Source organism: Thunnus maccoyii, chromosome 13, assembly GCF_910596095.1.
Source record: "Thunnus maccoyii chromosome 13, fThuMac1.1, whole genome shotgun sequence".
NCBI lineage: Eukaryota > Metazoa > Chordata > Actinopteri > Scombriformes > Scombridae > Thunnus > Thunnus maccoyii.
Window position 1 is genome coordinate 20,910,586 of NC_056545.1, and position 27,603 is coordinate 20,938,188.

General features: G+C 39.0%; 1 protein-coding gene across 1 annotated transcript; it reads right to left on the minus strand.

Annotated features, from left to right (window-relative positions):
- LOC121910711 (sodium/potassium/calcium exchanger 3-like) lies at positions 1-27,327 on the minus strand. The gene is made up of 17 exons (XM_042432002.1): positions 26,838-27,327; positions 20,041-20,151; positions 11,352-11,428; positions 11,052-11,126; positions 10,837-10,921; positions 10,108-10,211; positions 9,952-10,026; positions 9,835-9,860; positions 6,882-6,935; positions 6,626-6,768; positions 6,364-6,530; positions 6,038-6,275; positions 5,579-5,745; positions 5,339-5,453; positions 5,123-5,235; positions 4,892-4,957; positions 1-3,746 (listed from the first exon to the last, which is right to left on the minus strand). Exons 1-17 carry the CDS (start codon positions 26,938-26,940, stop codon positions 3,636-3,638), a joined length of 1,830 nt encoding a protein of 609 aa, XP_042287936.1. The 5' UTR covers positions 26,941-27,327; the 3' UTR covers positions 1-3,635.
- Positions 27,328-27,603: the final 276 nt, after the last annotated feature.

Consider the following 27,603-nt stretch of genomic DNA (forward strand, 5'->3'; position numbering starts at 1 on the left):
TTGTTATTGCACTTTTTTTTTTATTGCACTCAAGATACAACAGTCCTCTATGATTCAATACGACCTCTAAAGCATTAAATTTGAACTATAAAATATCTTCTACCTCCAACACCACAGCAGAATAAACAGAACATTCTTGGAGTGCTGCGAAACCACAAGTTCAGCTGTTTGGTTTGGTGCCGTTGTGTCTCTGTATGAGATTATTACCAGGTTTGAATGCAAGAGCTTACAGCAGAGACTCCAAACAGCCAAGTGAACACAAACTGCTGGCGAAACACAATGAGTTGTGAAGGTTGAGGGTGTTTAACAAGCATGAAGACACGCAAAGACAATTTCTGCCTCAGCTAAAGCAAATAATAAACTCAAACTGTTAAATTAAGAAGGGAACTAACAATTATTTTCATTCACTGTTGATCATTTGTCTAATTAACTATCCATTTAGTCCATAAAATGACAGAAAGTATTTAAAGTGTTAGCTCAATTTCCCAAAGCTCAAGGTGCTGAAGTTTTTGTTAGATTCGACCTTTCGTCCCACAGAGAAAAGCAGTAAATCCTCACATGAGAAGCTGTAACTAGTGAATGTTTAAGTCATTTATCAAGAAAAAATGTAATCATTGTCCTCTGCAGGAAAGGTCACACGTAGCAGGGACTGTTAACAACCTGCCTACAAAACTATTCCTCAAACCTAGACTGCACTTTACCCTTAAAATGTGTAACTCCTGTACTTTTATTTCTGTACATTTTAACAGCTCTTCTGTCACCCGATAACCTCTTTAAGATGCATTGATAGGTAACAAAATTCCTGGCATGGCATTTGAGCAGATCTGATAAGGTGTGTTTATATGCAACTTCACTTTTAAAACTTGGGCTAAAAAAGAAAATATGACAAACAGATGTTGAGAATTGTTTTGCTAGTTGGACAATTTAGTGTCAAAAGGGATAAATACTTAATGTCATTTAAGATAAGTGGAATTTTCTCTCCACTAAAATACAGCACTTTGTCCTCACTGTACACTGAAATCCACAAATAAATATTCTAAACAGTTATTTTGCTTTCAATAGACACTGTCAGCTTCAAGTGAAAACTCATTGTAGCTGTTAACAAAACAGGATTGACTGCTGCTACACTCACAAATTGAAATATTCTAGCAGTTTCTTAAAAACATTTTTCAAATGATGGCGCTTAGTTTTCCGTGTTCCCTTGAATGAAATAAGGTTGAGTGTATAAACGAATGAATACTGAAATAAAAAGAACATCTTAGTGCTGAAGAGATTTTAAGACACAACTGCAATTGAATTGAAAACAAAGAGAGTGCTACAGCCTTTGTATTCCACAAACTGACAAAATATGCATTCATCCTGTTACAATAATTCACAAGTAGGCATACATGATCTATTTCTTTTTTAAATATCAAAAACACCACAAAACTAGTCTGTCAGACATTCATTATTGTAAAACTATGTAAATTATTTAACATTTACAAACAGTAAAAAGTATTGTCGAGTAGACAATAATAATAATTATACAGCCATTTGAAAAATAAAACACCCCGATCCCTTTGGTGGAACATTTAGTCTTGAATTCACAAGTTTCATAACAGTAAGTACCAAAAGTGGCAACTTGTTGTCCTCACCACACTAAAAATCATTATATAATCTAAATTATGTTCAGATTGTTCTGTTTTCCTAATTTTCATATAAGGACAGAAGAGCAGCAGTGTGAATATGGAATATGCAGCATTGCTTGCCATAACATGCAAACAAACACACACACACACTCACTTATGTGTATTGTGGACATTATGGCAGATTTGTCTGCTTCTGTCCTGATGTGCTAAAAACAAAAATGTTCCACCAAAGTGAAATAATCTCATAAAATGTACAAGAAACAATACAAACATCGATTGTCGTACCTAAACGTGAAGTATTACAACTAACCTGCACTCAAAGTCATCAAAGTTGGTGACACTCATAGAAGTACATTATATATTAGATTTCATAGTAATAAGACTTCTAAAAATACTGTAACACTGTTAATCTCTTTACGTACATTTAGCTGTACCAATACTTGCTTATAAGTAGTGAGGCAAAATGGTCAAAATATTGTCACAATAATGTGCATTTTCATATCAATGTTTCTATTCTAAAAGTATTCTGACACGTACATGTACATGTCCTGTATTGTAGGACTTAAGTAGCTCACCGTCTGTTCAGAGGTTGTTCGCTGTAATTCAGTGCCACCTGCTACATTTGAATGCATGTTAATATTTCCACACAAACAGTAAAAGTCTGTTAGGATGTACATTCAAAACATACAAGGGTACTGAAACCTAAGGCCAACAGACAATAAAATTAATCTGGTCATTTTTGTAGAGTTCTTGAGTAAATTGTCTCAAGCATGACATGGCAGATTCAAGTACCTTTTGTTTGTAACATCTGTGAAATCTTCAGAGAAAACATCGTTCCAGCATTTTAACCTAAAGCTGTTTATGCTGTTGAGACGGCCTCCAAAACCAGGGTAACACGTCAAATAGAACAAATCCCTTTAATACCGGTAACTTTGTTAATTTGGTCTTCAATGAGTGAATTTCTCCTTTCACTACATAGCCTTTGATTTCATCCTCTTGTCACGCGTCCTGGTCCCTGATGTATTTTAAAGACAATGTGTTCTGGACTGTAGCCAAGCAGGGTTTTTATTGGGTAGTGTCATTTCAACGCTTCGTTACCCCTACTGTAAATTACAACTGCAGCTGTTAACTTCATCATGTGCCAAAGAGATAAAGGCTATAATGAGCAGAAATGACTTTTGCTTTCCATTTTGTAAAAAGCATTTCATTTACTTGGCTGCGGCTGCATTCAGAGCATGAACATTAAAAATATAAATAAATTAATTCAACAGTAGTCTCAAAGGAAACAGAGCTGCAGTGACGGGAAGCAACAGTCCCTAAAAGAACAAGACCCTTGTGCTCACTGCATGAGATATTAACAGGTGATGTGCTTCAGTGTGCATAATCTAAGTTTGTGAACAAGTAAAAGGTTGTACTTGTGTTTTTAGACAACTAAAATATAAATATATGTAGTTGTGCAGCTGTGCATTATAGTGATTTTGAGGAGTTGAGAGGAGCCTCTGAGCCTGTAAAACTACTGTACTGTATGTACTACTGATTATTGCTTTAATGTGAAGGTGATAACACAGTTTATTAAAACAAAACATCATTAAAATATTAGACACTACATCATTAATACTAATGAGGCACAGAACTATTGATTTGTCTTGTAAATCACATTGTTTTAGTTTATGTCACTTCCAAATAAATCTGCTGCTTCCATCTGCCATGTCATCATTATTTTGGTACGTATTATATTTGATACTTAGATACTGACTGCTTTCAAACACTGCACTGTACGAAAAGAAAAAAAAGTGCTATTGATAAAATAAAGACTTCAGTGTGTGTTTGTGTAGTTGCATGTGTACAGTATTACCATATTGAATCCTAAAGAGGTGCACAGAAACTCTCACGAGGAACACAACAACAGTCACTTTTTTTTTTTTTGGCTTCAGGAAAGAGGACTTGTGGTAGATAGGTAGGTACTCAGCATGTTGTCTGACAGGGTTGACCTTTGACCTTAAGGCCTCACAGCTGCCCGAAGAAGATGGAGCAGAGAAGGAAGATGGCATAGAGAAACAGCAGACCCAGACCCAGCCGGCGATCCAGCTTCCAGTGGTTCAGATGAACGCTCATCACCTGGAAACAAAGAGAGATGGCGGTGAGGAAGAGACAAAAAGATGCATTCACCTTGAACACATTTTTTTAAACCAAATTTTAGCTCTATAATTTATAGGCAGTATGAGAAAAATGATTTGTGAATCCTTTTGTGTTTAAAGCAGGCATGAAGTAGAGCCGTTGATGCTGGATTTTCTGATCAAATATCAGTATTTATTGATTTTTTTTTTTTTTACATTTTTGATAAGCAGGAATCTTCTAATAACCAGTATGAACAGGAGGAATGATCGAATTGTGACCCTATCCTTTAAATCTGAATTAACTGATTTTTGGCCACTTTGGGGCAGAGCTATGTTGCTAGGTTGTTGCTAGGGCAAAATGCTAGCACACAGTTGCTTTTTTATGCATGCAGCAGACACCGAGCTACATTAGCATTAATTTTGAGTGGTGTTTGTGTCCTCCTGATGGATCTAATATTCACTCTCCTTTTAGCTTGGTTTTGCTTTCCACAAACTGCTGAGGGAAATATCTGGCTCTTTAGCTGCTAAATGCTCCACTATGTTCGTTAGCTAGTTGCTAATTTTGCTGAAATCAGTGAACTAGACAGAAAAGTTGTGGGACAGAAAAGCAAAATAACGAACTGAAAGAAGCTGAAATGCTCTGTAGAGCTGATGGGATCAACAGCACAACACCGTATATACCTAACACATATTATTGGAATTTCTGTACTGTACATATATAGTATAAAGAAACCTGCATAGTGAAAGTGTAAGGCCTCTATGTTACTTAAATCATAAAAAAAATACCATTTATATAAAACAAAATATTTAAGCAACTGTTTCTGTTTTTTCCTATCACAAATCTTACAGGTTTAATGAAGTTAAAACACTCTGCATGACAACCACACATTTAAAATGTTCGGTTATTTCATCAAACGTGCCCTGTGAGCTGAAATTCCTTCTCAAAGTTACAACCAGAGGACGTGTTTGCATGCAGATTTGAATAATATCAGGAGAGGGATGGAAGACACACAGTCCAGCTGTAGTCCACCATGTCTTAAAGTGAATTAAATCCAACCAAGCTGACTTATTTCACACAATGACAAACATGGACACCTAACAGACATCAAAACAACTGTGAAACTGTGGTAAACTGTTTTCACTCACCGTCAGAAACACAGACGCCAGCAGCAGGACGACAGAATACACCAGTCCTTTATTATTTATGGAGATCTGTGAAAAGTAAAGCACATGTCACATTTATGAACCTAAAATCTCTCTCTGTGTATCGATAAGTCTCTCTCTCACACACACACACACACACACACATGAGTAACCCAGAAAAATCTGCGTCGGAAGGAAAAAACAACAAGATTGTTGTAGAGATAAAGTGCATACTGATGATCCGTGGTCCACCACAAGGGTACGCAAAGCCCAGGGGAAACCCAAACCCAGCAGGATGTCAAAGATATTGCTGCCTATGGAGTTAGACACTGCCATGTCCCCCATGCCTGAAAAGAGACGGGAAAAGTGACAGAAAAATGCACCACAAGGAGGGAACAGGAAAAAGATTTGGAGCTGGAGATTCAGGATAAAGAGTCTGACAGTTTTTACCTTGTCGAGCTACAATCAGACTTGCCATGCAGTCTGGCACGCTGGTCCCTGCTGCCAGGAACGTTATGCCCATGATGTAGTCTGGGATGTCTAGTGTGTAGCTGATGATGGTGACCTGTTAGAAACATTAGGACACATCAGCTTGTAAGCAACTGTATTTCTGTGGTAAACCAAAAGCCTCTTGAAGCTCAGAACTGGAATTGTTGAATCCTAACTGGAGTGATTCTGCTTCCTTCTTACCATCCACACCATGAGGTAGGAGAAGACGGCGATCCACAGGGTGGAGGCCACAAAGGTGACCATGAACCAGCGGTGCCAGCGTGGCAGAATGCAGTTAGGTACAGTGCAGTAGAGCAGGAGGCCAAGAGGCCACGTTATCACCCACTTCACCCGCGCACAACAGCCACCTGTGAAGAGCAGGAAGTCAGACTCATGGAATCTGTCAAATTGTTGACTCATAGGTCATTAAACTCAATAAACGCTACGATTTACAGTACCAATGAAAAATTTGGATGCACTTGAATGAGAAACTGTCCAAACTGTTGACTGGTACTGTATATAGTTAACATATAATTTAGAGTCTTGAAAAGTTCACCAATTTGAGAATTTTTAATTAGTAAAATCAACAGTATTGATTAAAGCCAATATTCATCACACATAAAAAACTATTGAGTGTGTCAAGTGCTGGATCTTCCTCACCTGGTATGCGCACGGGACTGAAAATCCCATCTTCATCATCCTCCTCTTCCTCTGGCTGGCTCAACTCTACCCCCGGCTTGTCTCCTGACTCTGCATCTCCTATTCCAGGTCTCCCGCCTCCGTTCTCCAAACTGCAGGATTCCGTCCTCTTCAGGCTGTTGCTGGTTGACTCCCCTCGTGACCCGGGCCCGGCCTCGCTGCCACGCTGGTTTTTCGAACTCTGGATCAGCCTCTGTCTCTGTGAGAAGAGAGCGAGGAGTTTTTTGTTGGAGAGCCCCGAGCCGATGTGTGTTATAATGTCTGCTGTGAGTGTGTGTGTCAGATACCTCACTGATGAGCATGCGTCCTGCCATGGAGAGCCTAGTGCGAGGGGAGAAGTGGGGGGTGATCATCATACGCAGGCCAGCCTCTGAGAAGGACAGTTTGTGGGGGTTGAGGATGAGGAGCTCATCCACCATGACGACAGGAGGGGGCTCCTGACCATAGGCTTGACCTGTGGAAAAAGTTTGGAGAAGACAGTATTTTAAACTTAAAATTTTAAAAAGCCCTTGGATATGGTGATCAGCTGGAGCAGTGATGTCTTCTGACCTTTGTTGAGGAGCACCATGGAAGTGTTGCAAGCGGAGGCATCCTCTCCCGTCTTGTCGTCTCTGCGATCCTCTGATCTGAGGCAGCACGGCCCGACGCTCCTGAACTGACGCGTCACAAACACCATAATCTGGGAGTTGAACCTGCGACCAAACAGATGCTGTTTACTTACATCTACATGTGCAAGTGTTTATCAGAACTCAGGTGTGTGGAGGCTTGATGATTGATGAGGGAGTCTGGTCTCTAGTGAACTTACTTCATGATTATAATGTAGATCCCGTACATGGTCATGAGGAGCAAGGACTCCCACCTGCACAGCAAGTAGAACATTTAGATTTACACAGTTGGTGTTTGCACTGTAACTGAACCCCAATTAAACGTTTCATAACACAAATAATAGTAAGTTAACCTTTAGTCTTTCTTTAATCATAAATAAAAAAAATTGAGAATAATAACAAAGGTGATGGCAGAAGGATGTATGCGCACAGGATTTATGTGAAGACAAGTGGTGCATGTTGTCATTATCTGCATTGATACATAATCACCCTCCTCTACTCATAATTATCTTAAAGCAAGTTTTCTTTCTGATTAAAATGCACAAAGGTAAAATGTAGTATAATCTGCTTACTATGAACAATGAGGTCTTTCATGAGCACACTATATTCTGCCAAAGTGAGAACACTTTCCCACGAGAGATTTCTGTAATTGTGTTTTTATTCTTGCTTTTCTCACTGGTTTGAAGTGAGCAAGGCTCAATTAAAAAATGTCATGTATTTCTGTGCACCAATCAGCGGTTAGCCACATTTAAATCAAAATGTGATGACTGTTGCAGGGTTGTTTGGTTGTACTGCAAGCACTGTCGATCAAATCACAGGCTAACACTTTATTTTACAGGTCCTTTAAATTTTATACTAATTTCTTGGAAATGTTCTGTGTAGTTTGCAGGTATTTAACAGTTAAATTTTAGCACATTTTTTTTTCATAGAAAGTGGTGCAATTTGGTACAAATTATAAGAAAAAACAAAAAAAAAGTGTTAAGTTGGTTTAGCTTTTAATTTGCTAAAATTCTTAATAAATTAGACTCAACAGTTTTTAAATGACAGAAAATACTTTGTTTTCAGTGTGTAGTTTTGTGTGTCAAACTATATATTAGCATATCAGGTTGTTTCTTAAAAACTCTATAATGAGCACACTTCCCATATACTACTAAACTACATAACCCTTTTTAAGAAATGACCTAAGAATTAAGTTACACAGCAGCTACTTTTAGGAAATATTGAAGAAATCTAATATGCTACTGACACACAAAACTATACACTGAAAACAAAGTATTTTCTTTCAGATAAAGAATTGTCGAGCCTAATTTACTAAGAGCTACATATGAACCAAAATATAATGAGTGGGTACTTAACAACTAAACCAAATTAACACTTTTTTCTGTTTTATCTTATAATTTGTATCAAATTGCACCTCCCTCTCTGTAAAATGTCAGAAAAATTTAAAAAATGCTATTGCTCAAATTTTCAGGAAATTAGTATAAAAGTAAGAGATCTGTAAAATAAAGCATTACCAGTCACACACCCACACAGTCCTAAAGAAACGAGATTAACTGAATTTAAGATTTTTTTTTCCTGAACTTTACCTTTGATTGTTGCTTATTTGGTCACAATTAAAAATACTTGACATCTGAAATCAAGTTTTCAGAGTCTCTAAGCTGGAGTTCCTGTTTAGCACTTAGTTACATTTACCTATTTTTTTTTCTTAAAAATAAGAATACAGTAACTGTAAAAGATAACAGAACTGGTGCATAAGCACAACTCTATAAAATGCATCAACACTTCATTGACTTCTCCAACAAACACCCAAACTGAACTTGTGCAGACAGGTGTTCCACTGAGCCTGGATACAGACTGGAAGACCACACCACTGCTGCGCATGTGCAGACTCATATCTCAGATATTCAGAGCATGCAGTGATTTGGCAAAGTCAGCTAAAACACAAATCTGCCAAACTGCATTCAGAAGAACAGCAGTGAGGTGAAATACAGCGGGGCAAGCTCAGCTTGGCACACTGCGATTCAATAAACGGTCTGCCGTACATCACTGATGAATCCACTGTTAGAGCTGACATTAAGTCTGTGAATAAATCTACAATTTCATTAAAACCACTGACAAATACAACAATGAAAAGCCATTTCATACAAAAGGCTTCAGGTCGACAGAATAGAAAACATTCAGGACAGGCAGCTAAGAAGCTAAGCAGGCATTGAAGAGCACCGAATGAGCCTGTTAACAAGGAAAAGCGAAACAAAACAAATCAATCTAAGCTTCAAATCCACTGTTCATGTGTGAAGTGGCTTCCACACCATCACCAAGTACAAGATGTCGGCTGCCACTGATGACACACACCTCCTCAACACAAATTAAACAAATGAAAAGTCATTTTACAGCAGATTTCAAATTGAACTGATCTCCACTCATCACCTCTGCTGGCTCTGAAATGAGCTGAGGCTGACCGGAAACACATATTCAGGTGTTTTGTTATTTGTCGAGTACAAACCAGGAACCCAAATCGATTTAAGTTCCACAATCAGTGATTATTGAACTTGTTGACGTCCTCATCTTCATGATTGAAATAACAGTCATTTGTGAAAGAGGTTGTGACACCAATTAGAGCCTGAGAGGAAAGAGAAATTTGAAGATCTGTGTCGGTGTGAATACAGATTCTCGCTGTAGGAGTGCTTGTATGGAAATGTGATCATATGATGTGCATTGTTTGCTCTGTTAGTAGTGAATGATATTTACAGAGTTGTACATAGTCAAAGGATTTTTAGTAGAATAATAAAACTATCAATTTGCTGTTATAAATGAGCCTGAAGGTGCATCTTTGAGATGTTTTCAATCACCCTCCTACCATCAGCTTCAGTGTACAAATGACATGAATGTGAGTTCATGTTAACAGAAATGTCAGTTCGTTTTCCATCCATTGTAAACATGTAATCCAACTCTTCTTTTTAAATCACATTTCAGGTATAGTTTGAAGACTTTTCAAACAGACCAAGCCCAAAAATTAATCTAAACTGGTTTATACAGTTAGTATCTACGAAAACAAGTAAGCAGTGTAAAATATCATCTTGTGTTCAACATCGAGCAGTTCCTACAACAGCATTTATTCAAGGTAGTGAATGTGGTATACATATGTGGACTCACCAGACAACCATGGCATCATAGATAACCTAGAGAGAAAGAAGAAGATACATTTTTAAAAACATAATGTGGAAAAGTAAAAGGTTAACAGAGATTTCACTGACGAAATGCACATCTCACCATGATGAGAGTCAGTACAGAGAGGATGTAGTAGGTGGAATCTCTAAAGAGGGACCACCATGTCAGAGCCACCGTCTGTGGAGAAGAGATAAAAATGTTTAATCACTCATTAAACAAGTGCATCCAGTATGAGTTTAAAAAGAAAAGTTTTTCTACCTGGCCTGCAAAGATCCCACTCAGGCCGATGATGACCAGGATGTTGAAGACAGCGGAGCCGACGATTGTGCCGACTCCGACGTCTCCTTTAGTGATGAAGACACCTGAAGGCGGGCGACACAGGAAGGAGGAATGAAAGTCAAATATGTCCATTCAGAATCTGTGTTTGTTTGGTTTCAGATTAGATCAAATCCTCGCAATCTGTCATCTCCTATTGGTTTCTGTGGCCGAATGACACTCTTATTTCCACTTAAACACACAGTCCACTCAGCTCTGGCCTCACATGAAAAGATGCAAAAACAGTTATTTTATGTGTTGTTTTTTTATTAGTTTTATTTGATTGTTTTCTCCTAAGTTCTTTGAGACAAATCTGTATCTAGAATACAGATGAATTTGACTTTCAATTAAATGGACTGACAACATTTATTGACATGTCTGAAATAGAGAGATTAATTTTTTTTAAAAAGCCTGACAGTAAATTAACTACGACAATACTTTTAGATATCCTGTTCATTTGAAGGGGATTCTTTATGTTGTAATGTATATAAAACACTGATGAAAATAAAGAATATGTTTGTGTATGTAATTAAACTCTGCTGACATCTACTGGATGATTCTGGCACTGCAGAGGATGGGAAGACTATTTGAAATTTCTCCGTTTAAGGGGAAAAAAAGGACATGCTCTCTGGCACAGCTGGCACAGCTGTCTAGAATGACTGAGCAACTAACCAATGAGAGAGGTGAAAAGCTCTGGAGCAGAGCTTCCCGCAGCCATAAATGTCGCTCCGGCCACATCTTCACTGAGCTGCAGGTTCTGAAAGAGAAGAAAAACACCCGAGACGGATATAGACTTATTGAAATGGCTAATAATTGGTATAATCCAATTTTGATCTGTTAAAAGAAGCAAATTATATCTGCAGGCAGGCTGGTGATGTTTTCCTCACCTCAGATATTTTCTCAAGGGAAGGAACAAAGTAGTCGTCACAGACGATGGCCAGAGCGTAGAACATGTAGATCGCCTAGAAAGTAAAGATGAGCTCAGATAAGAGAGTGGACGGACATATACACAATCTCCCTTTGTATATAATATATCTACTGTGTAAGTGTTGGTTTGTAATACTTGTGCAGTGCAGTGATACACATCTGTTTATAATGATGTCAGATCTCAGCAGGATGAGTCAAGGACATAAATAAACAAAAACAGACCCAAGAAAAAATATGCAGAGTTCAGGTGAGGTACTCACACAGAGCGCATGAAGAAACACGGCCCCTTTCTTCCTCTGCTCCTTGTTGAAGATGTCGTCTGGAAACTCATGAATGGCTGCAGGGAGACAGACAACAGATTTCATATCGCATGAGTTAACTTTTTAAATATCTTTTTCCAATCTTAAACAGATGTTCATTTCACTAAAAGCAAAATGTGACAAAACAAACTAAAATATACAAATTATCTGGGCTATGAGACTTACAACAGTCTCACAAACTGCACAGGATTTGTTCATATTAGACAAAGGGGATGTGAAATGTTTCTCTTAAAGTTGGGTAATGCATTACACAATTTACTTCTTGTCCTCCTCCTCCTGTTCTTGTATAAAAAGTTTCACTGTAAAATGTATTATAATGTTCTCTGTCTCCTGATTCCTGATCATGTACATCTGCAAAGCTTCATAACCTCTGTTATCATCTTTCTTTACATTCAAACATTTAAGAGAAGAAACTAAAGACCAGGAGTCATTGTTATAATTGTGTGTTCATCATACTGTGTGTCTCATTTCAGACACCATTTCTAACAACATGTTGTGTTGTCATGTAGACAATGTTTGTTGCTGCACAGTGCAGTGAGACAGGAAGTGAAGTGGAAGAGAAACTAGCAGCTGCTTCCTGTTCTTACTTGAGTGTACGAACAAGAAAAAACTGTTAATGACAGCTTAGCTTCCCCTTGTTCCCTTGACGTTACAAAACAGAGCCTCGAGAGTGTGGTACAGCTCCAATTTACAACTCTGAGCTGAGCTGGATGAATTTAAACTACTGGGGAGCATGGAGCTATTAATAGCTCCTCTGCTGTGTGAGACAACAGCGGGTCGACAAGCGCACAATAAGCACAGGGCAGCCGTCACAATGCACACTGCTGCATGGAAACTGAACAACAGACTGCATGGATTAAGAGAGGGTCCCTTGTGATCAGGGATATGAGATCTGATCTTTGACACTGCAGTATCAGTGAGTGAGAGGAGGAGGCCATATGGTCCCGAGGATGGGACAGCAATTTGGCCCTGTTGAATTTGAAAATGTAAATGTTTGTGCAGTTGTGTTTACACATTTGTGCGTGTGAAAGAGTGCAGAGCTGCCTGTCTGTCTGCATGCTTATTGTGCCATAAACAGCATTATGTGCATCCTCTCACTTTCAACATCTACAGTGAAAGCGAGTTTGCAGGTTGGCTCTGTCTCTCTGTTTTCTGCTCTCTTAGAGAACTGAGGAAAAAGCCTATCTTCTTTGTGTGCTAGCTGTTGTTGCAGTGTAGGGCTCATCCAGTAAATCATCAAGGCTTAGCATGTAAACTTTCTGTCATCTTATTGCACGAGAGAGCGAGCCTTGAATGTGAAGCTGCGCTGTATGCGTCTTCTCAAGCGGCCTGTCACGCTGATCAGCTGTTGGACATCTGTGTTCGCTCTGTGGCTTTGTTTCTTTCACCCTCTTCTGCATCCTGTCTAACAGCCCTGGAAGTCTTCCAGTCTGCTTTCTAGCCCAGAGCATAAACTCTCAGGTTATGCCATCGGTGGAAACGCAGAGCTGCAACATGTAGCTCAGATGGACGCTTCGCAGAGTTGCTCTGGTGAAGGCAGTTGCTATGGTGACCCTCTCCCTGGGGGCAGCTTTTTTTTTTTTTTTTTTTTTTTTTTGGATGGGTGGCAGTAGGAAGCCAAAGGCAAGGCGATTGCGTGAACAGTGAGAAAGGGGGAGGTGAATATGAGTTTCCCATGGTTTGAGTTTATGAAAAATGAAAAAAAGAGAAGTGACAGCAGCTCTGGACCGTAATGTCTAAAAATATTTATTTTTCCTTACAAACCCTCAGGAGAGGTCTGAGAGAGTGAGGGAGGGGGAAGAACGGCACAGAGACACAAAGAGAAAGGGAGACACAAACAGCATACTGGTTTACTGAAGGCTGCTGGACAGGAATGTGCTTTGCCATGACTCGTATGCCATGGTTTCACAACACAAAACCGCAAGCTGAAACACCCGGGTTAAAGATGATAGCACATCTGCAACTTCCCAAATCAGGGATTTGAGCCAGATGTGCCATCGGCTTGATAAAGTCAGTAGTTTTGTAATCAGAGGTCGAGCCTCTGTGAGTTTAGGGGAGATCTGAGCTGCAGCGTCGATGTACGGTTACTCTGACAATACAAGCACCTCGTACTTAGACCCGTAACATCATGTCTCTCTGTGCTTTACAGCCAGATCACAAACTGCCCCCACAACTCCTTCACCTCTGATCCAGTTCTGACTGTCGCTGTCTTCACAGCAGCTCACATGTCTTTGTTTCATTCCTACACCATCTGAAGTACTCTTAAAGAGATAATCCACAAGTGTAAATAGCGCCGTATATTTCTTCAACCTTCTCACATTTATTGCACACAAACTGCTGCTGTTACATCTGTGAAAACATAAAGGACATTACTTCATGTGCAGCAGGGTGCACACAGATGTTAGCCAGAGCAGCAACAACTTTATGAACTGGCTGAATCACTAATATATGTTATACATCACTGATAAGAGGGTAAAGCAGGAAATACATTTCATTTATTAGCAAGACAAAGGAGATCCTAAATTATGACTTTAATGTGAACACCTTCTAGTAATTTTGTATATATAAGCTCAAAGTTCCTTCATTTAACCATGCGAGCAGCTCTGTGAGGCTATACTTTGGCAGAGTGGTGCTTTGAGCTAAAGGCTAACATTGGCATGTTAACATGCTCACCATAAAATACTAACATGCTGAAATTCAGGAGGTATAATGTTTACAATGTTTATCTTAGTTTAGCTTGTTAGCATGCTAACTTTTTCCAGTTACCAGAAAACACAAAAGGTTTTGGACATGGACCAAAGAATTGGACAAATTGAAATTTTTGACCTGATAATACCACTGGAGGAAACGTCAGGGGGTCATCGAAAGGGGGTGGGGATAATTTAGTATTACTTATTTTTGTTCATAATAAAATGAGCATTATTCATGGTCAACTGACCGACTCGACCTCCCTTCAGCCTGGGGGTGGGGGTGGGGTGTCCTGGGGGAACTCCCACAGAATAAAATTGTAATTTAAAACAAATTTCCTGCATTTCTACAACACTTAACCTCTTGGATTAAGTCAAAACAGTCTAGATCAGTTAGATTGAGGGTGCTATGAAAAGAAGAATTATTAGGAGAATGGCTATTTCATATTAGAAATTATATATATAAATACATTATGTAGCCTAAAATTTTAGCAGGTTGCAGGCTACTAAGCCATCTTCAAGATCAAACAAGGATGAACATTTATATAAATTAAATAGCCTTACAACACATCACAATATGATTTGGATAATTAAACCTGGTTAAACAATGTTAAAACTGAGAGTTGCTATTCTTAATACTCACAAGGCCATATTCAAAGTCTAACAATTGCAACAAAGTAGAAACAATTTGGATAAATGAAATGGCCTCACAATTATAACCTAAAAATCTATTATTGGGAATCGCGAGAAAAGTTTCAGAGCGACAGATACACAGAGCGTCCCCATAACCATAGTAACTCGCTCTCTCTCCTGCCTGCATGCACACGGCATCAGAGGAGAGGGAGAGACGCTGTGCTGCCGCCAGAAGAGCCGCTGACTGAGATTACTCTGAGCAACGTGCATGGGAGTAAATTACAATATAATAGATTTATGTATATTCCTTGCTTTCCCCCTGATCGTCTGAATAACTCACTGCTGCACGATGCTGCTCTGTCTTGTCTGTCCGTGCACTGTCAGTGTCCTCTTTTGACACCATGAAGTTATCAGTTATAAATTTATTTTTCACTGTGTGAGAAAATGGACGTGAGGCGTGAGAGCCTGTGAAAAGTGTCAAGTGCGTGAGTCTCACTGTCAATGCATAAGAGTTGGCAGCCCTGTTGTGTACCATATTACTTGGCAATCCATCCAACAGTTACTGCGAGATTTCACTCAATACCACATGTGAGCTCATTGTGGTGCTGGAGGAAAAAATCAGGGGATCACCAAAATCAGTAGGATCCATTGCCTAGCAACAATGAATGTCTGTAGATGTTCAGATATTTCACTGGATAAGTGAAAACTAGAGGAAGGTTTCAGGGGATCACCAAAGTCAGTAGAATTCATCCTCTGGACACCATGAATATACAAATTTCATGGCAATCCATCCAATAGTTGTCAAAATATTTCACTAATAGCCAAATGTGTCAACCTGCTGGGGATGCTTGAGGAAAAGTCAGGGATCAAAGTTAGTAGGATTCATCCTCTGGGGACCAATGATGTCTCTACAAATTTTACATCAATCCATCCAATAGTTGTTGTATTATTTCAGCCTGAACCAATGAGGTGGACCGACCGACTGACAGACTAACATTACCATCCTCAAAGCTATGCCGCTAGCATGGCTAAAAAGGGATCACTACCTTTCAAAAGATCTTGAAGCTCTCTGATTATTTCTTCAAATGTCAGAAGAGGCAAAACTTTTATCTACTATCTACTAGAGTCAAATGTGAGGTTAAGTGAGGTGATGAAACTAGTATTATTAAAGGTGCACCTGAAGAAGGGTAGTGTTAAATTATAACAGAAACTAATTCAGCGATGAAAAAAGCACACTGAACAACAATTTTACATATTAACTCCAAAGCACTATAAAAGCCAGGAGGCGCATGTTAAATGGGACACTGTTTGTCAAGTAGCAAAGCGTAAATTTGCCCTAATGCATCTGCTTTCAGCCGTTACACACTAAGTGTCTGCTATATAAGACTTTATTAGCTTTTAGTTGAGTCCACATTTATAGCAAATATAAAACACTGTTTGCTGTTTAAACACTTGAACACTTTGTCTTTTTCTTATCTGAAATCGGTTTATGTTTCCCTGTTATGGTGAGAACAAACCTTTCTTATATATGTATTTTAGCAGAGTCCAGATCAATAAAGCCTGTGCAGTAGATAAGATCTTCAAGTATATTTGCAATGCCAAGCAAATTCTTCCCATGGTATTAGAAGTGAAATCCCAACAAAGTGAAAACAGCGGTGATGTGAGGAGCTAAGCTCTCTATCTGAGTCAATCTGCTGCAAGAGGCTTTAGACTGTAGCTGTGGGCAGTGGGCGGTACAGAATAATGTTATCGATCAGAAAGTCTGCAGGGTGTCCTGGAGTCAAGCTACGGTATCGACTGGCACACCGAGTAAAGTCGTATCATGCCCCAACCAAACCAACGTTAATGTATCAAGCACATGCACAGACCAACAGCAACGAGCCTGCATTTTTCATGAGGAATCAAAAAATAAATATTTCATCCAGGTGTGTGATGTAAATTCAATTATGCATTTGTTCTTTGATTTCGCTTCCCTTTGAGGCAGTTTGAATACAGCGCCGATGAAACGACAGCAGGCCTTCAAACCGCACCAACCACCTCGCCTATCAATAAAAACACTTAACATGTTACACTGTTGTGACAGAAGTGAACAAAAAACTGCTGGGGATGTAGCTCAAATGGAAACAGTAAAACAAACAACTTTAAAGAGCAATTTTTTAGAAACCTCACATTGAGAGCCTTAACCTGTGCCTTTTATTCCTTAAATGTTGAGTCATTTTTGGGAACGGAGTACATGCCTTACAGAGAAAACTAAAAGGAGAGAGTGAAATCCAACAGTTACATTTGCTGCTGTTTGCCTTGTGTGGCATCCATAATCAGACTGCCCTGATAAAAGTCCAAGATCATTTGAAGACAATTTTAGTTAGATTATCTGCCAGCCTCTCTTTCTCAACGCTTTCCCAAAAAAACCCTGAAAACATGGCTGTGGAAAAATACTATTCTCAGCTGACTGTTGCTTGCCAAAATAAACAACATAACAAGCCTCGACATCACACACAGTATGAGCCGTTTACTTCATTTACATCATTTGAATTCATTTGCCTCCCCCCTCTTCTCCTCACGGTCTATTTTTAGTTCTTCGCTTTGCACTTTTAATGCTTGAAAGACAGAATTGTCTGGGTTTCAAAATTTAGCATTCAGTTGCCTAGCAACAACGGTCTCAGCGGCCTGTCAGCTGAAGGCGGATCACACCGTATCCATCTTGTTAAGCAATGGAGGGATGAAAAGAAAGAAAGAGAGCCTGGGGCTGGACGTTACTGTGCAATCCCCAAGATAATATCCCCCAAGGTCCACGGCAGGCTTTTTAATCACACTACATATTATGCAATCACTGTCAGACGGCCTGCTGAGGAAGAGGGCGGCAACCTGAGCCTGGAGCCGCGCTCATTGTCTTATAGTATGTGTCTTATAGTACCTGTCCAGCTTTTTGTTCGCCTGCTTGTCTCCAGCGTATTACCACGATGAAGTATCTACCTGCAGAAGGCTTGTGTGTTTGTAAGAGATAATGAAGGAGAGCTGTTTGCAACAAGAAACTCAATTAAGGTTAAGTGTGTTATCAGGTAGCAAAACACAAATGTGCTGTGCAGAGCAAATGGAGCACTAGTGGAAAGATTATTTTCTGTCCTCAGTAAGTAAGTCTCCTAAGTGAAAAACACACCTCTAATTTAAGAGGATGTGTGGTAGACAACTAGACAGCAATGTGCCTGTAAGTGTGAATTCACTCTAAGTGCCAGATCAACTGTCTATGTTCATACACCTCTGAATATATAAGCTCTTTAAAACTATAACCAATATAATATATTATTTACAAAGAGCTGTGGTATTAAATTTCCACATAAGATCATCAGCAGCTAAAACGATTATAAAGAAAATGTTGTAAAAAACTAAAACTACCATCATAGCTGATTGTTTTGTTTTGTTTTATGCATTGACCAAAGGGTATGTTTCGAGTCGAGGCTACACCTCTATTTTATTGTGTTAAGTGAAATTATTTTAAATCAAACCTTACATTAGGCCTGCGACTAACAATTATTTTCACTACCAATTCATTATCATTAATCAATGAATTGTTTTATCTATATAATGTCAGATAATTGTGAAAAAATGCCTGTTATCATTTTTTAGAGCCCATGTTGATGTCTTCAAATGTATTCTTGGGTCTGATCAACAGTTCAAAATCCAAAGAAATTCAGTTTTACCATCATGTATAACACAGAAGAGCTTCAAACATCACATTTGAGAAACTGCAACCAGCAAACATCTGCATTTTTGCTTAAAAAATGACAAATTACAATCAAAAATATTTGCAGATTCATTTTCTGTAAACCGACTAATCGATCATTCAACAAATTGTTGCAGCTCTGCCTTACAAACAGAAGAACAGCCATGTTGTGCCAGTGTCAGATGCACATTATATAAACCTTTTGCAAATAAATGAGGGCACCCTGACATGGAGACCATTCCCAACTCCTGTGACAAGTAAAATAAAGGCGCTTCCCAGTGAGTTTAACTGCATATTTTACTATACACATCCTCACATGCAGGCGATGTCAGGCAAACGTGTTTCACTCAAATCTATTTTTAAAAGCTCAAAATTATTCATTGTGTGTGCATCTTTTTTAGGTTGCACTTCCTCAGTGGGCAGAGTCCACTTTAGGCCTGAACAGACTGCCTGCATGATATTTCATTAGCATAACTTGATTTGCATAATTGTCTTTGAGAATAAGACTGAAATTCTGTACTCAGGTTTCAACAATGAAGGTGCAAATAAGTGTGCAGTTTGCACACAATTCAACATTGTGACTGGCAGCCTCCAGTAATATTAGCACAGTATTCACTTAGTAAGGCAAAAGATTTTTCATTGTGCAGCTGTGTTATTCTATCTACTCCGTGCTTCTCCCCCACACATAACAATAAAGAGATTTCCTCTCCAATGTGAATTTTTAATAATAAAACTGTCAGCAGTGATGAATGCAGCTCATGTTAGCCAGCCAGCTAATCAGCTTGGGAACCAGAGAAACAGAGGTCTTATTATGGCTGTCGATTGGCTGCGTGTCTCAGTAATAAATTCATGAAGAGCAGTTTGAATCTGCCTAAACTATTCAGGGCACAACCAGACTCCAACAGGAAGCAAATATAAGTAACTCGGCGTCAGCTAAAGACAGACTACCTTAGAAAATCTAATCTGACTTTCACTCTGGCAGCCTCCTCTTGCACACTTCATCTGTCTCCTTGAATCTTTCACTGCACAAGCTTGACACTGGCTACACACTCCTGACAACTAACACTGTTCGGTCCGCGTGACCTTTCAGTTCACCTGCAGGGGAGAGGCATAATTCTCTGGTACACTCCGCCTTCCTTGTTTACCTGCACACACACCACATACACATGCACGTATACACACATGGCAGTAAAATGACATCTCTGAACCATTTCTGGATCTGAAATTGACTCCCTGTGCTTTCCGCATACTATATGACCAAATGAACTTGTTCACCAATACGATGAAGCATTTGAGGTCTTGTTGGGTGCGTGTAATTCCAAATACTGAATTAGGTGTTTGCAATACAACAATATACTGTATTGGGTTGTGATTGTGATTGAAGCATGTTGTTTCATTATAAAGTTTGTAAAATATTACAACACATATCGATATTGTGATATAATATTACATACATTATGATAGAAGATATTATCCATATTGCCCGCCCTGACACTGAATGATAAGTCTGCGTAGCAGACTAGGAGGGTTTGCTGGTCTGTCCTGGAGCGACACACAACATTTATCCAGGTAGAGAGGAGTGACTCACCTGCTCGCGGCTGCTCTAGGCTCTGGTTGTCTGATTTCTCCTGCATCAGCCTGCGTGTCCATCGCAGCGTCCCGCCATTCACGCCTGGCCGAGACCCCGAAGACTCCGTCTCTGTTATAAAACCACACCAGAGTCATTTTAGCAAACAACCAGCAAGACCTCACACACTGTAACCACAGAACTAAACCTCTGTATTTTGACTTATGGCTGAAACTAACAAGTGTCTTCATAATTAATCTGTGGATTATTTTTAAGATCGATCAACTGGCAACCATTTTGATATCGATTGAATTGTTTCAGTTATTGGTTAAGCGAGAATGCTAAACATTTCCAAGTTCCAGCTTCTCAGTTGTGAGGATTTGCTGTTTTTCTTTTTTCCTTTATGAACGTAAACTGATTATTTATAAATTTTATAGACCAAATGATAATCTACAAATCAAGGAAGTAAGTGGCAGGTTAATCAATAATGAAAATAATCAGATGCAGCCCAAATACAATGAAACAAAATAATGAAAAATGCTCTTGGCTGTGATGATTTCCTAGAGTGACTTCTTCAAACTGCCTGTTTTATTTATTCAATGAACAAAGACAAAAACCAGAGACGCAGAGAAGTTCTTAAATTTGTGAAGCTGGAATCAGTAACTATTGATCAACTATTCAATTAATGAACCAATCATTTTATCCTTTGTTTGATTTAGTGTCAGTGGTTTTCCAAAGAACCTCTGACTGAAAGATAATAACCAAACAATTTATCTTGTATTTTATTAGTTTGGGTGTTAAATTAGTGTCCACTCATCCTCAGAAAACCATCCAAGTATTGTTACTGCTGCTTTTCTCCAACCTAATAATCGTGTGCAGAGCTATTCTTGTGTCGAAAGAGGACTAGACAGACTATAGTTTCATGTTTCTGGCTGTGGGAGATAGCAACACGTTCAGTAATTCAGCCCATGCTGCAGTCAGCTGTCCTGAGCCATCATCAGTACTGAAATCTTTATGGTGTGTATTTCAGCTGTGTGTTTCATTCCTCGACAGCTAATCTCTGTTTTTACGGCTTTACTGAGGCGACCTCACAGACAGATCTGTCTCATCATCTCTCTCATCTTTTCAACGGGGGAAGGGGAGGAATACAGATATCCTTCACTGCCACCCACAGAGATCTTTCCACCAAGGGCTGGAGAAGATAGGGGCAAGGTATTACACCCTGTACTAAACACTGTCCTCTTATTTACGAGGCAGCTTGGTCCTTGTGTCTGATGCATTTCGTGATTGCCAGGCGCTGTAGTGTCCCTTTGTACCTAGCAGCTCAATGAGCCAATGCATTTCACGAGGGCAGCGGTCGTGGCTGAGAGGAGACGTGAAGGCTTTCATGTTGAGGTATCAAGAGGAGCTCGACTCGTATGAAATTCAAATGAGCTCCTGTCACTGATGGCTCTGCACCATCTTCACACTTATAACTGGGTCTAAACTGCATCCTGTCTCATTAGAAAACGGAGAGATAAAAATGGAATGCTTTTGCAGATTTGAGATTTTAGTAACTCAAGAAAATCCTAATATGGTATGGACAAACAACTTATAAAATACAACACTTACTGGTGCTGATAGTTTATATAAACTGGGGGCTTTTTTCTACTGTATTTCTCATTAGAAATACAGTAGCTTTTAATGAAAATAATACTGAGAAATAAAGCACAACATAAATTTCTTGCACAAAGGTGAAACCCTGATGATGAGCTGATCTGACTGTAAATTAACTTAAACATAGATTATCAGTATAGTATTTTTTTTTTTCAATTATTCTAGCATTCCTAAATTCAAGATGGTTAAAAAAGCAAGACTCCCTGAATCCTCTGCAAGTCTTTGTATCTTCCAGTAGGTTTAAATGTGCTGGTGTTGCTAATCCTAAACTACCCAGCTGTCTTGTGATCAATGTAGTTAATAGATGACAGCCTAAACAATCCACACTTGTGAAATAAATGGCATTTATTCTGTTCTTTGTCCTTAACGTTTAATGTCTTAAAAGTGTCTTAATTTTTATGATTGTATAGTAGGTGGTCTTTGTTTCAGGCTATTTAAAACTGGAGATAAAGATCACAACCTTGCATACTTTCCAAGCACGTAGTACCACTGTCTTCACTCTGACCCTGACCTTTGCCCTAAAAGTTTATCATTTTAGCAATCCAAGCTGTAGTGGTTGTTGCTTCAGACAAGACTGTCTGCTAAATGGCTGAAATGTAAATATAAAGGAAGGAGGTTAGAGAAGGATCAGTGAGCAGAGAGAGATGAACGCTGATGAATTATGAAACCTGGTGTTTCTACGGAAATATCTTCATCTTGCTGCCACACTCCTCAACATAAACACGCTGGTTGAAAGCAGAAAGGTATGTGTAAATACCATAAAATGAAGTGAAAAATGACATAATTCATTCTAATCATAAATCCTGCTACACAATAGTATAAGCAAACCTCTAAGCTGAAGCTTTTGCTCAAATTTTTTTTAGTCTTCTAGCAGAAAGAAGCAGAAAAGAAGTCAAAATCCCATAAATACACCTTGCGGAACTCGTACAAACTGCTACAAATCATTACAGTAATTAGCACCTGTTTGATTTTTACAGGGACTGAAAGAAAAGTTCAACACCATATACTTTCAGCTGTTCCTTTCAGGGAAGACAAACCACTGTTGCCTCCTTCTGTAACAGAAACAACATTTGATCCTGTCAATCACACATCGACTGGACAGACCGGCTTCCTCAGGTCTCAGTTCACTGCCTCCGCAGGGCTAGACTGCAGTCTGTGGTAGTAAATGTCTCTGACTGTGAAATCCTCAATAGGGGCAGTGCAGGCGAGCAACCTGAGTCTTTAAGACAATAATTTATAAAAATAATATTTGTATTTCTCAACACTTTGAGCTCTGTTTTCATGTGGATTACAGCACAGTCCTCCAGATCTCCAGTCTGACATTCAGACTGAACACTTATAAAGTGTCATGTTGCAGTAAACACATGCTGAAGAGTTGATCAGCATCTCATTTGACCTTTAATGGGATCCAAACCACAGTTACACAATGAGCATAGACAATACTAAGTTTAAAGTTTAAAAAATCCTAATGAGGAGCCAAAGCTCAAATGAGGATTCTGTCATGAGCGCAATTAGAGAACAAATGTTCCTCCATAAAGATGTAAATCAATTTCTGATGCTTTAAGTGACTTTAAGGCTTTGTTCTTGCTGTATCACTGCTACATGGTGGCATCTTTCACTCCAGATGTCTTTTGTTGCTGTATGTGACAATTTGCTTTTTTCAAAAGGCTACTAGAGTCAGCTTTATTCCATTCGTCACACTATGTGTATAAGTTTAATGTAATTTCAACATTTTACCATTTAATCTGATAATATTTGTTTATAGAAAAATGAGCCAAACTCATGCAGTGTATTTGTGCTTTCAGCCCATTCATCTAGCCTAGTTGTCTCTGGGTCAAATCCCTCCTGGAGGGCTCCAAAATCAGAAATTTTCAAATTCTACAATTAATGACTTTAAAGTGGCTATAATCAATATTTTTATATTAACAATGGATCACATGACTACTTGTACTACTTGTACCACTTGTAATGCATTGACAGGTGTAGCTTGTAGTGACAAACCCACAGATAATTATCATCTGACTGCAGTTCCCGCTCTACTGAGCTTCATAGCATCTTTAAGGTAGTTTTTTTGGTTTTGCCCACAACTTTACCGTTGCGTTTGACTCTCACTGCTCTCTTCAGCCTTGTTTTCTGTTGTAACATGCAGCTGTTCTCAGTGAGAGCTCTGATCAACTGATTGTATGCTATCTGCCCAGCACCCAACAGACAGACAAAGGCAACTGTTTGCAAGTTGTACCTTCATAAAGTGAAAATATGTCAGTACTGTGTTTACAACTTGTCTCCACTGCCCCCAAGTTGCCAAAAAATCAGTTATTGTTGGTTTAATATCTGCTAAACTGTTAAAAGGCTTTTCATACTCAGTGTGCAGCTAGCGCTGTCTCTCGGAAAATGACAAATTTTGTGTTGGGCTACAACTAACAATCATTTTCATTATCCATTATCGATAAATTGTTTTGACTACAAAATGCCTGAACACAATGAAAAATATCTGTCTCAGTTTCCTAAATCCATGGGTGATGTCTGTTTTTCTCAACCGTCTGTACAAAATCTAAACATATTCAGTTTACTATCACACAAGATCAAGAACAGCAGCAAATCTTCACAAATTACATGACGTTTGGCATTTTCTGCTTTAAAAATGACTTAAATGATTAATCGATTATCAAAATATGTGTTTTTCTGTTGATATCCTAGTAAACTAATCGCCTTATCATCACAGCCCTATTATCCAGCGTGCTGTTAGACAAAGTCATGACTTGGGACACAGTCAGGATTTATGTGTCAGCTGTTACAATCACTGCTGCTATGTTTTTTCAAATGCTTTGAAAGGAGTCCACCGCTTGATTGTATAAATGACGAACAGCCATTATAGAGATTAAATCCTGGCTAGTGAGGCTTGAAATGTTCAATTAAGCAATGAAACCCCACATATCTAAATATGGAGAACGGTTGGTCATCTAGAAGAACAAATTCAACTAATTTCTCTTGTTTGCTTTGCTGCTGTCTGGACATTGCTTGTACAGCTTTGTCATATTCTACCATAAGATTTTCATCAAGTTTGTGTTGATGAATAATACTTTTAAACTTTCTGTTTGTTTTAAGTTCTTTTTCTGATGTCAAATCCAGTGTTTAGCCAGAATCAGACCGATATTGGTACAGAGAATCGAATGAGCACGTCCATAAATGGTTATACAAGCAGTGTTATTCAAGATGCTACACTATGTGTAATATTTTCCGAGTATATTGTGAGAGTAACCCGCCTGTCGCCCTTACAAACAGCAGACTGCATGCTTTGCCCTGTGCTTTTATAGGGTTTGAGTTGAGTGGCCTTGGTCTTGGTTCAAAAAACCTCTTCTGGTTGATGGCACACTCATAATTTAAAGGTGAAGTATAAATATTAATGACATGGCTCATTCACCAGAACACCCTTCCATGAAGGACAGCATGCAATATCAGGATGAGACCAAATGTAAATCAAACACTCCTGATAGAACAAGTTCACTCATTCACATCTCTGTAATGCACACAGGACTGAAGAGAAAAAAAAGTCTTGGTGCTGAAGTGTCGACGAGTGTTTGTGACAGTGTGTGACGACATCAGCAAAGGTGTTGAGAGGATAACGAGGTGCAGGAGGGGGCTGATACCTTTAGGTGTGTTGCTGATAGATGAGACATTAAAGCATCTGGATCAGATTTCACTTATTTCAATCTGTAACATTAAATAATAACCTCATTTTGGCCATTAATGATGTGACCCAGAATGGTACTTAATATTACAGAGGTTGTTGATTTAAGGAGGTTTAAGGAGGTTTAAGGAGAAAGAAATGTAGAGAAGAAGAGGTGGGTACATGAATCGTAATGAAATCTAGTGATTTATGTGGCAGGAACTACAGTTTATGGCCTTTTATAGATGTACCGTACTCGCTGTGTCATATTTTTAAGTTCATTTTTTTATTATAAAAACTGACGGGGTAATGAGTCCATGGGGAAATCAGATAATCAGGATTATGTCAATAACGTGTTATAAATTCAGTGAAATGATTGTAAATAATCCAAAATACATACAATAAATCAATCTATTTTTCTATGTTTAACAAGAATTTATTTAAAACACATTCTTACAGTGACAGCCTGGGAAAAGACAAAAATTGGACGTGGAGTACATCTATTAAGAAAAAAATAATCCTTTAATATACCAAATAATACATTTCTTCTGAGATAAAAGATGAAATTTCAATGAATACCTGTTGGATCTGCATTAACCGATAACTTATCTACATTGATTGGATCTAAATATGTCAAATTCGTGTCTCATGTAATCATCAAACTGTCATCTTCCTGCAGTGTGAATCATGGCCCAAAGGGCAGATGCTGGGAAAGGTTAGCAGTCATGTTGGAAAATCCTAAACTAAGATTTAAATATTTAAAGCAGTGCTTCAACTGTCTGACATGCAGCACTGTTTGTGACTTTGCAGAGAAAAGCTTTGCTTTAACAATGACACATTCCTGGACAGCAATCAAGACTGGACTTTCAACTTCTGCACCTGCTTTCTTTCTTATATAGATTGTTACTTGTCATTTCTTCTTGGATACATTTTCATGAAGAATGTCACACCTGTCTACTGTAATATTACTGATCACACCTCTACACCAGACACTGTGTATTTCTTCATATAAAAGAAGACTTTTACATCCACATAGAAGCATAAATAAGGACAAAGCACTACATGTTCTGAATACATACATACAGTAGCTCTTTGTTTAGAGCAAGAATAATTATATATGGATGTGTTTTAGACTGTGTGTGGGTAAAATGTTTCTTACATTTATTCCTTTCCTTAGGACTGGTTATTTTACATGGTTCCTCTTCATTTTCAGTTGTACAGTAGATCAGTCAGTCAATCTTTTATCATGTTATCTTAATATAATATAAAATGTGGGCTCCTTTCTTCAGGGTACACACACATCAAATGTCTATAAATTCAAATACATTCAAACAGTGATCAATATGTGCATATGATGATAAAGTATATCGTGTTTTAGATTAGGTTTTATAATTATTATTCATTTCCATTGTATATCTAAGAACGCACATAGGATTATTATTGCTGTGCACGCTCGCAGGCGCGCGCAGCCTGTATGTCTATATTAAGGTCTCACCTGGTGCCTGGATGACCTGTGTGAGCCAAAGGACGGCGACCAGCCCGACTCCACAGCAGCAGAACCGCTGGAAGGGCCGCCGGTGCCTCGCTGCTGCTCTCATTCCTCAGCCGGCCGCATATCCACGAAAAACATCTGTTGCTCTCTCTCTGACACTTGTTTCCTCCACTTTCTCTGCAAACAGCTCCGGACAAACCACCAGGACCGCCGCTACGTACCTCAAGCGGCAACAGAAGCAAGCCACTTCTCTGCCAAGTTGCTGAACAGTGTCAAAAAAATTAAAAAAAAATTTTGAAAAATTCAGCGCCTGGTTTTCTCCCTCCAGACTCAGAGCAGACGCTGCGCTGCTTCACTCCGCCAAACCTCCAGGTCGCACATAGCGAGTAAAAAAGCTCTCTGCGTTCATGTGTGCAGTCTGAAAGGTCGACAGCAGATCCCACAGTGAGGTGCAACAACAGGAGGCGACATGCTCTGAGCTCTGTGTGCTTTCACTCTCTCTCTTTCTCTCTCTCTCTCTCTCTCTCTCTCTGTCTGTCTCTCTCTCTCTCTCTCTCTCTCTCTTTCTTCTCACACTGTGTGTTTACCTGCATGGCCACCAGGCGGCGACAAACTCAGAGCTCCTAGTTCACAAGAAATGTGTGTGACACCTTCATGTTTTTGAACTTTTGGACCCCTGCTGAGCTGCTAACAGTATATTCGTCCCCAAGCATTAAAGACTATGTTCACAATTTTTCAAGTCTGTCTTAAAACAACAGCCAGGTGCCCA

Excerpts from the sequence above, each read along its gene's own strand:
- LOC121910711 (XM_042432002.1), bottom strand. The coding sequence starts at position 26,940 with ATGAGAGCAGCAGCGAGGCACCGGCGGCCCTTCCAGCGGTTCTGCTGC. Across the intron at positions 4,958-5,122 it reads TGGTGGACCACGGATCATCA|ATCTCCATAAATAATAAAGG; the intron begins GTATGCACTTTA and ends TACTTTTCACAG. Across the intron at positions 3,747-4,891 it reads TGGCGTCTGTGTTTCTGACG|GTGATGAGCGTTCATCTGAA; the intron begins GTGAGTGAAAAC and ends CTTTGTTTCCAG.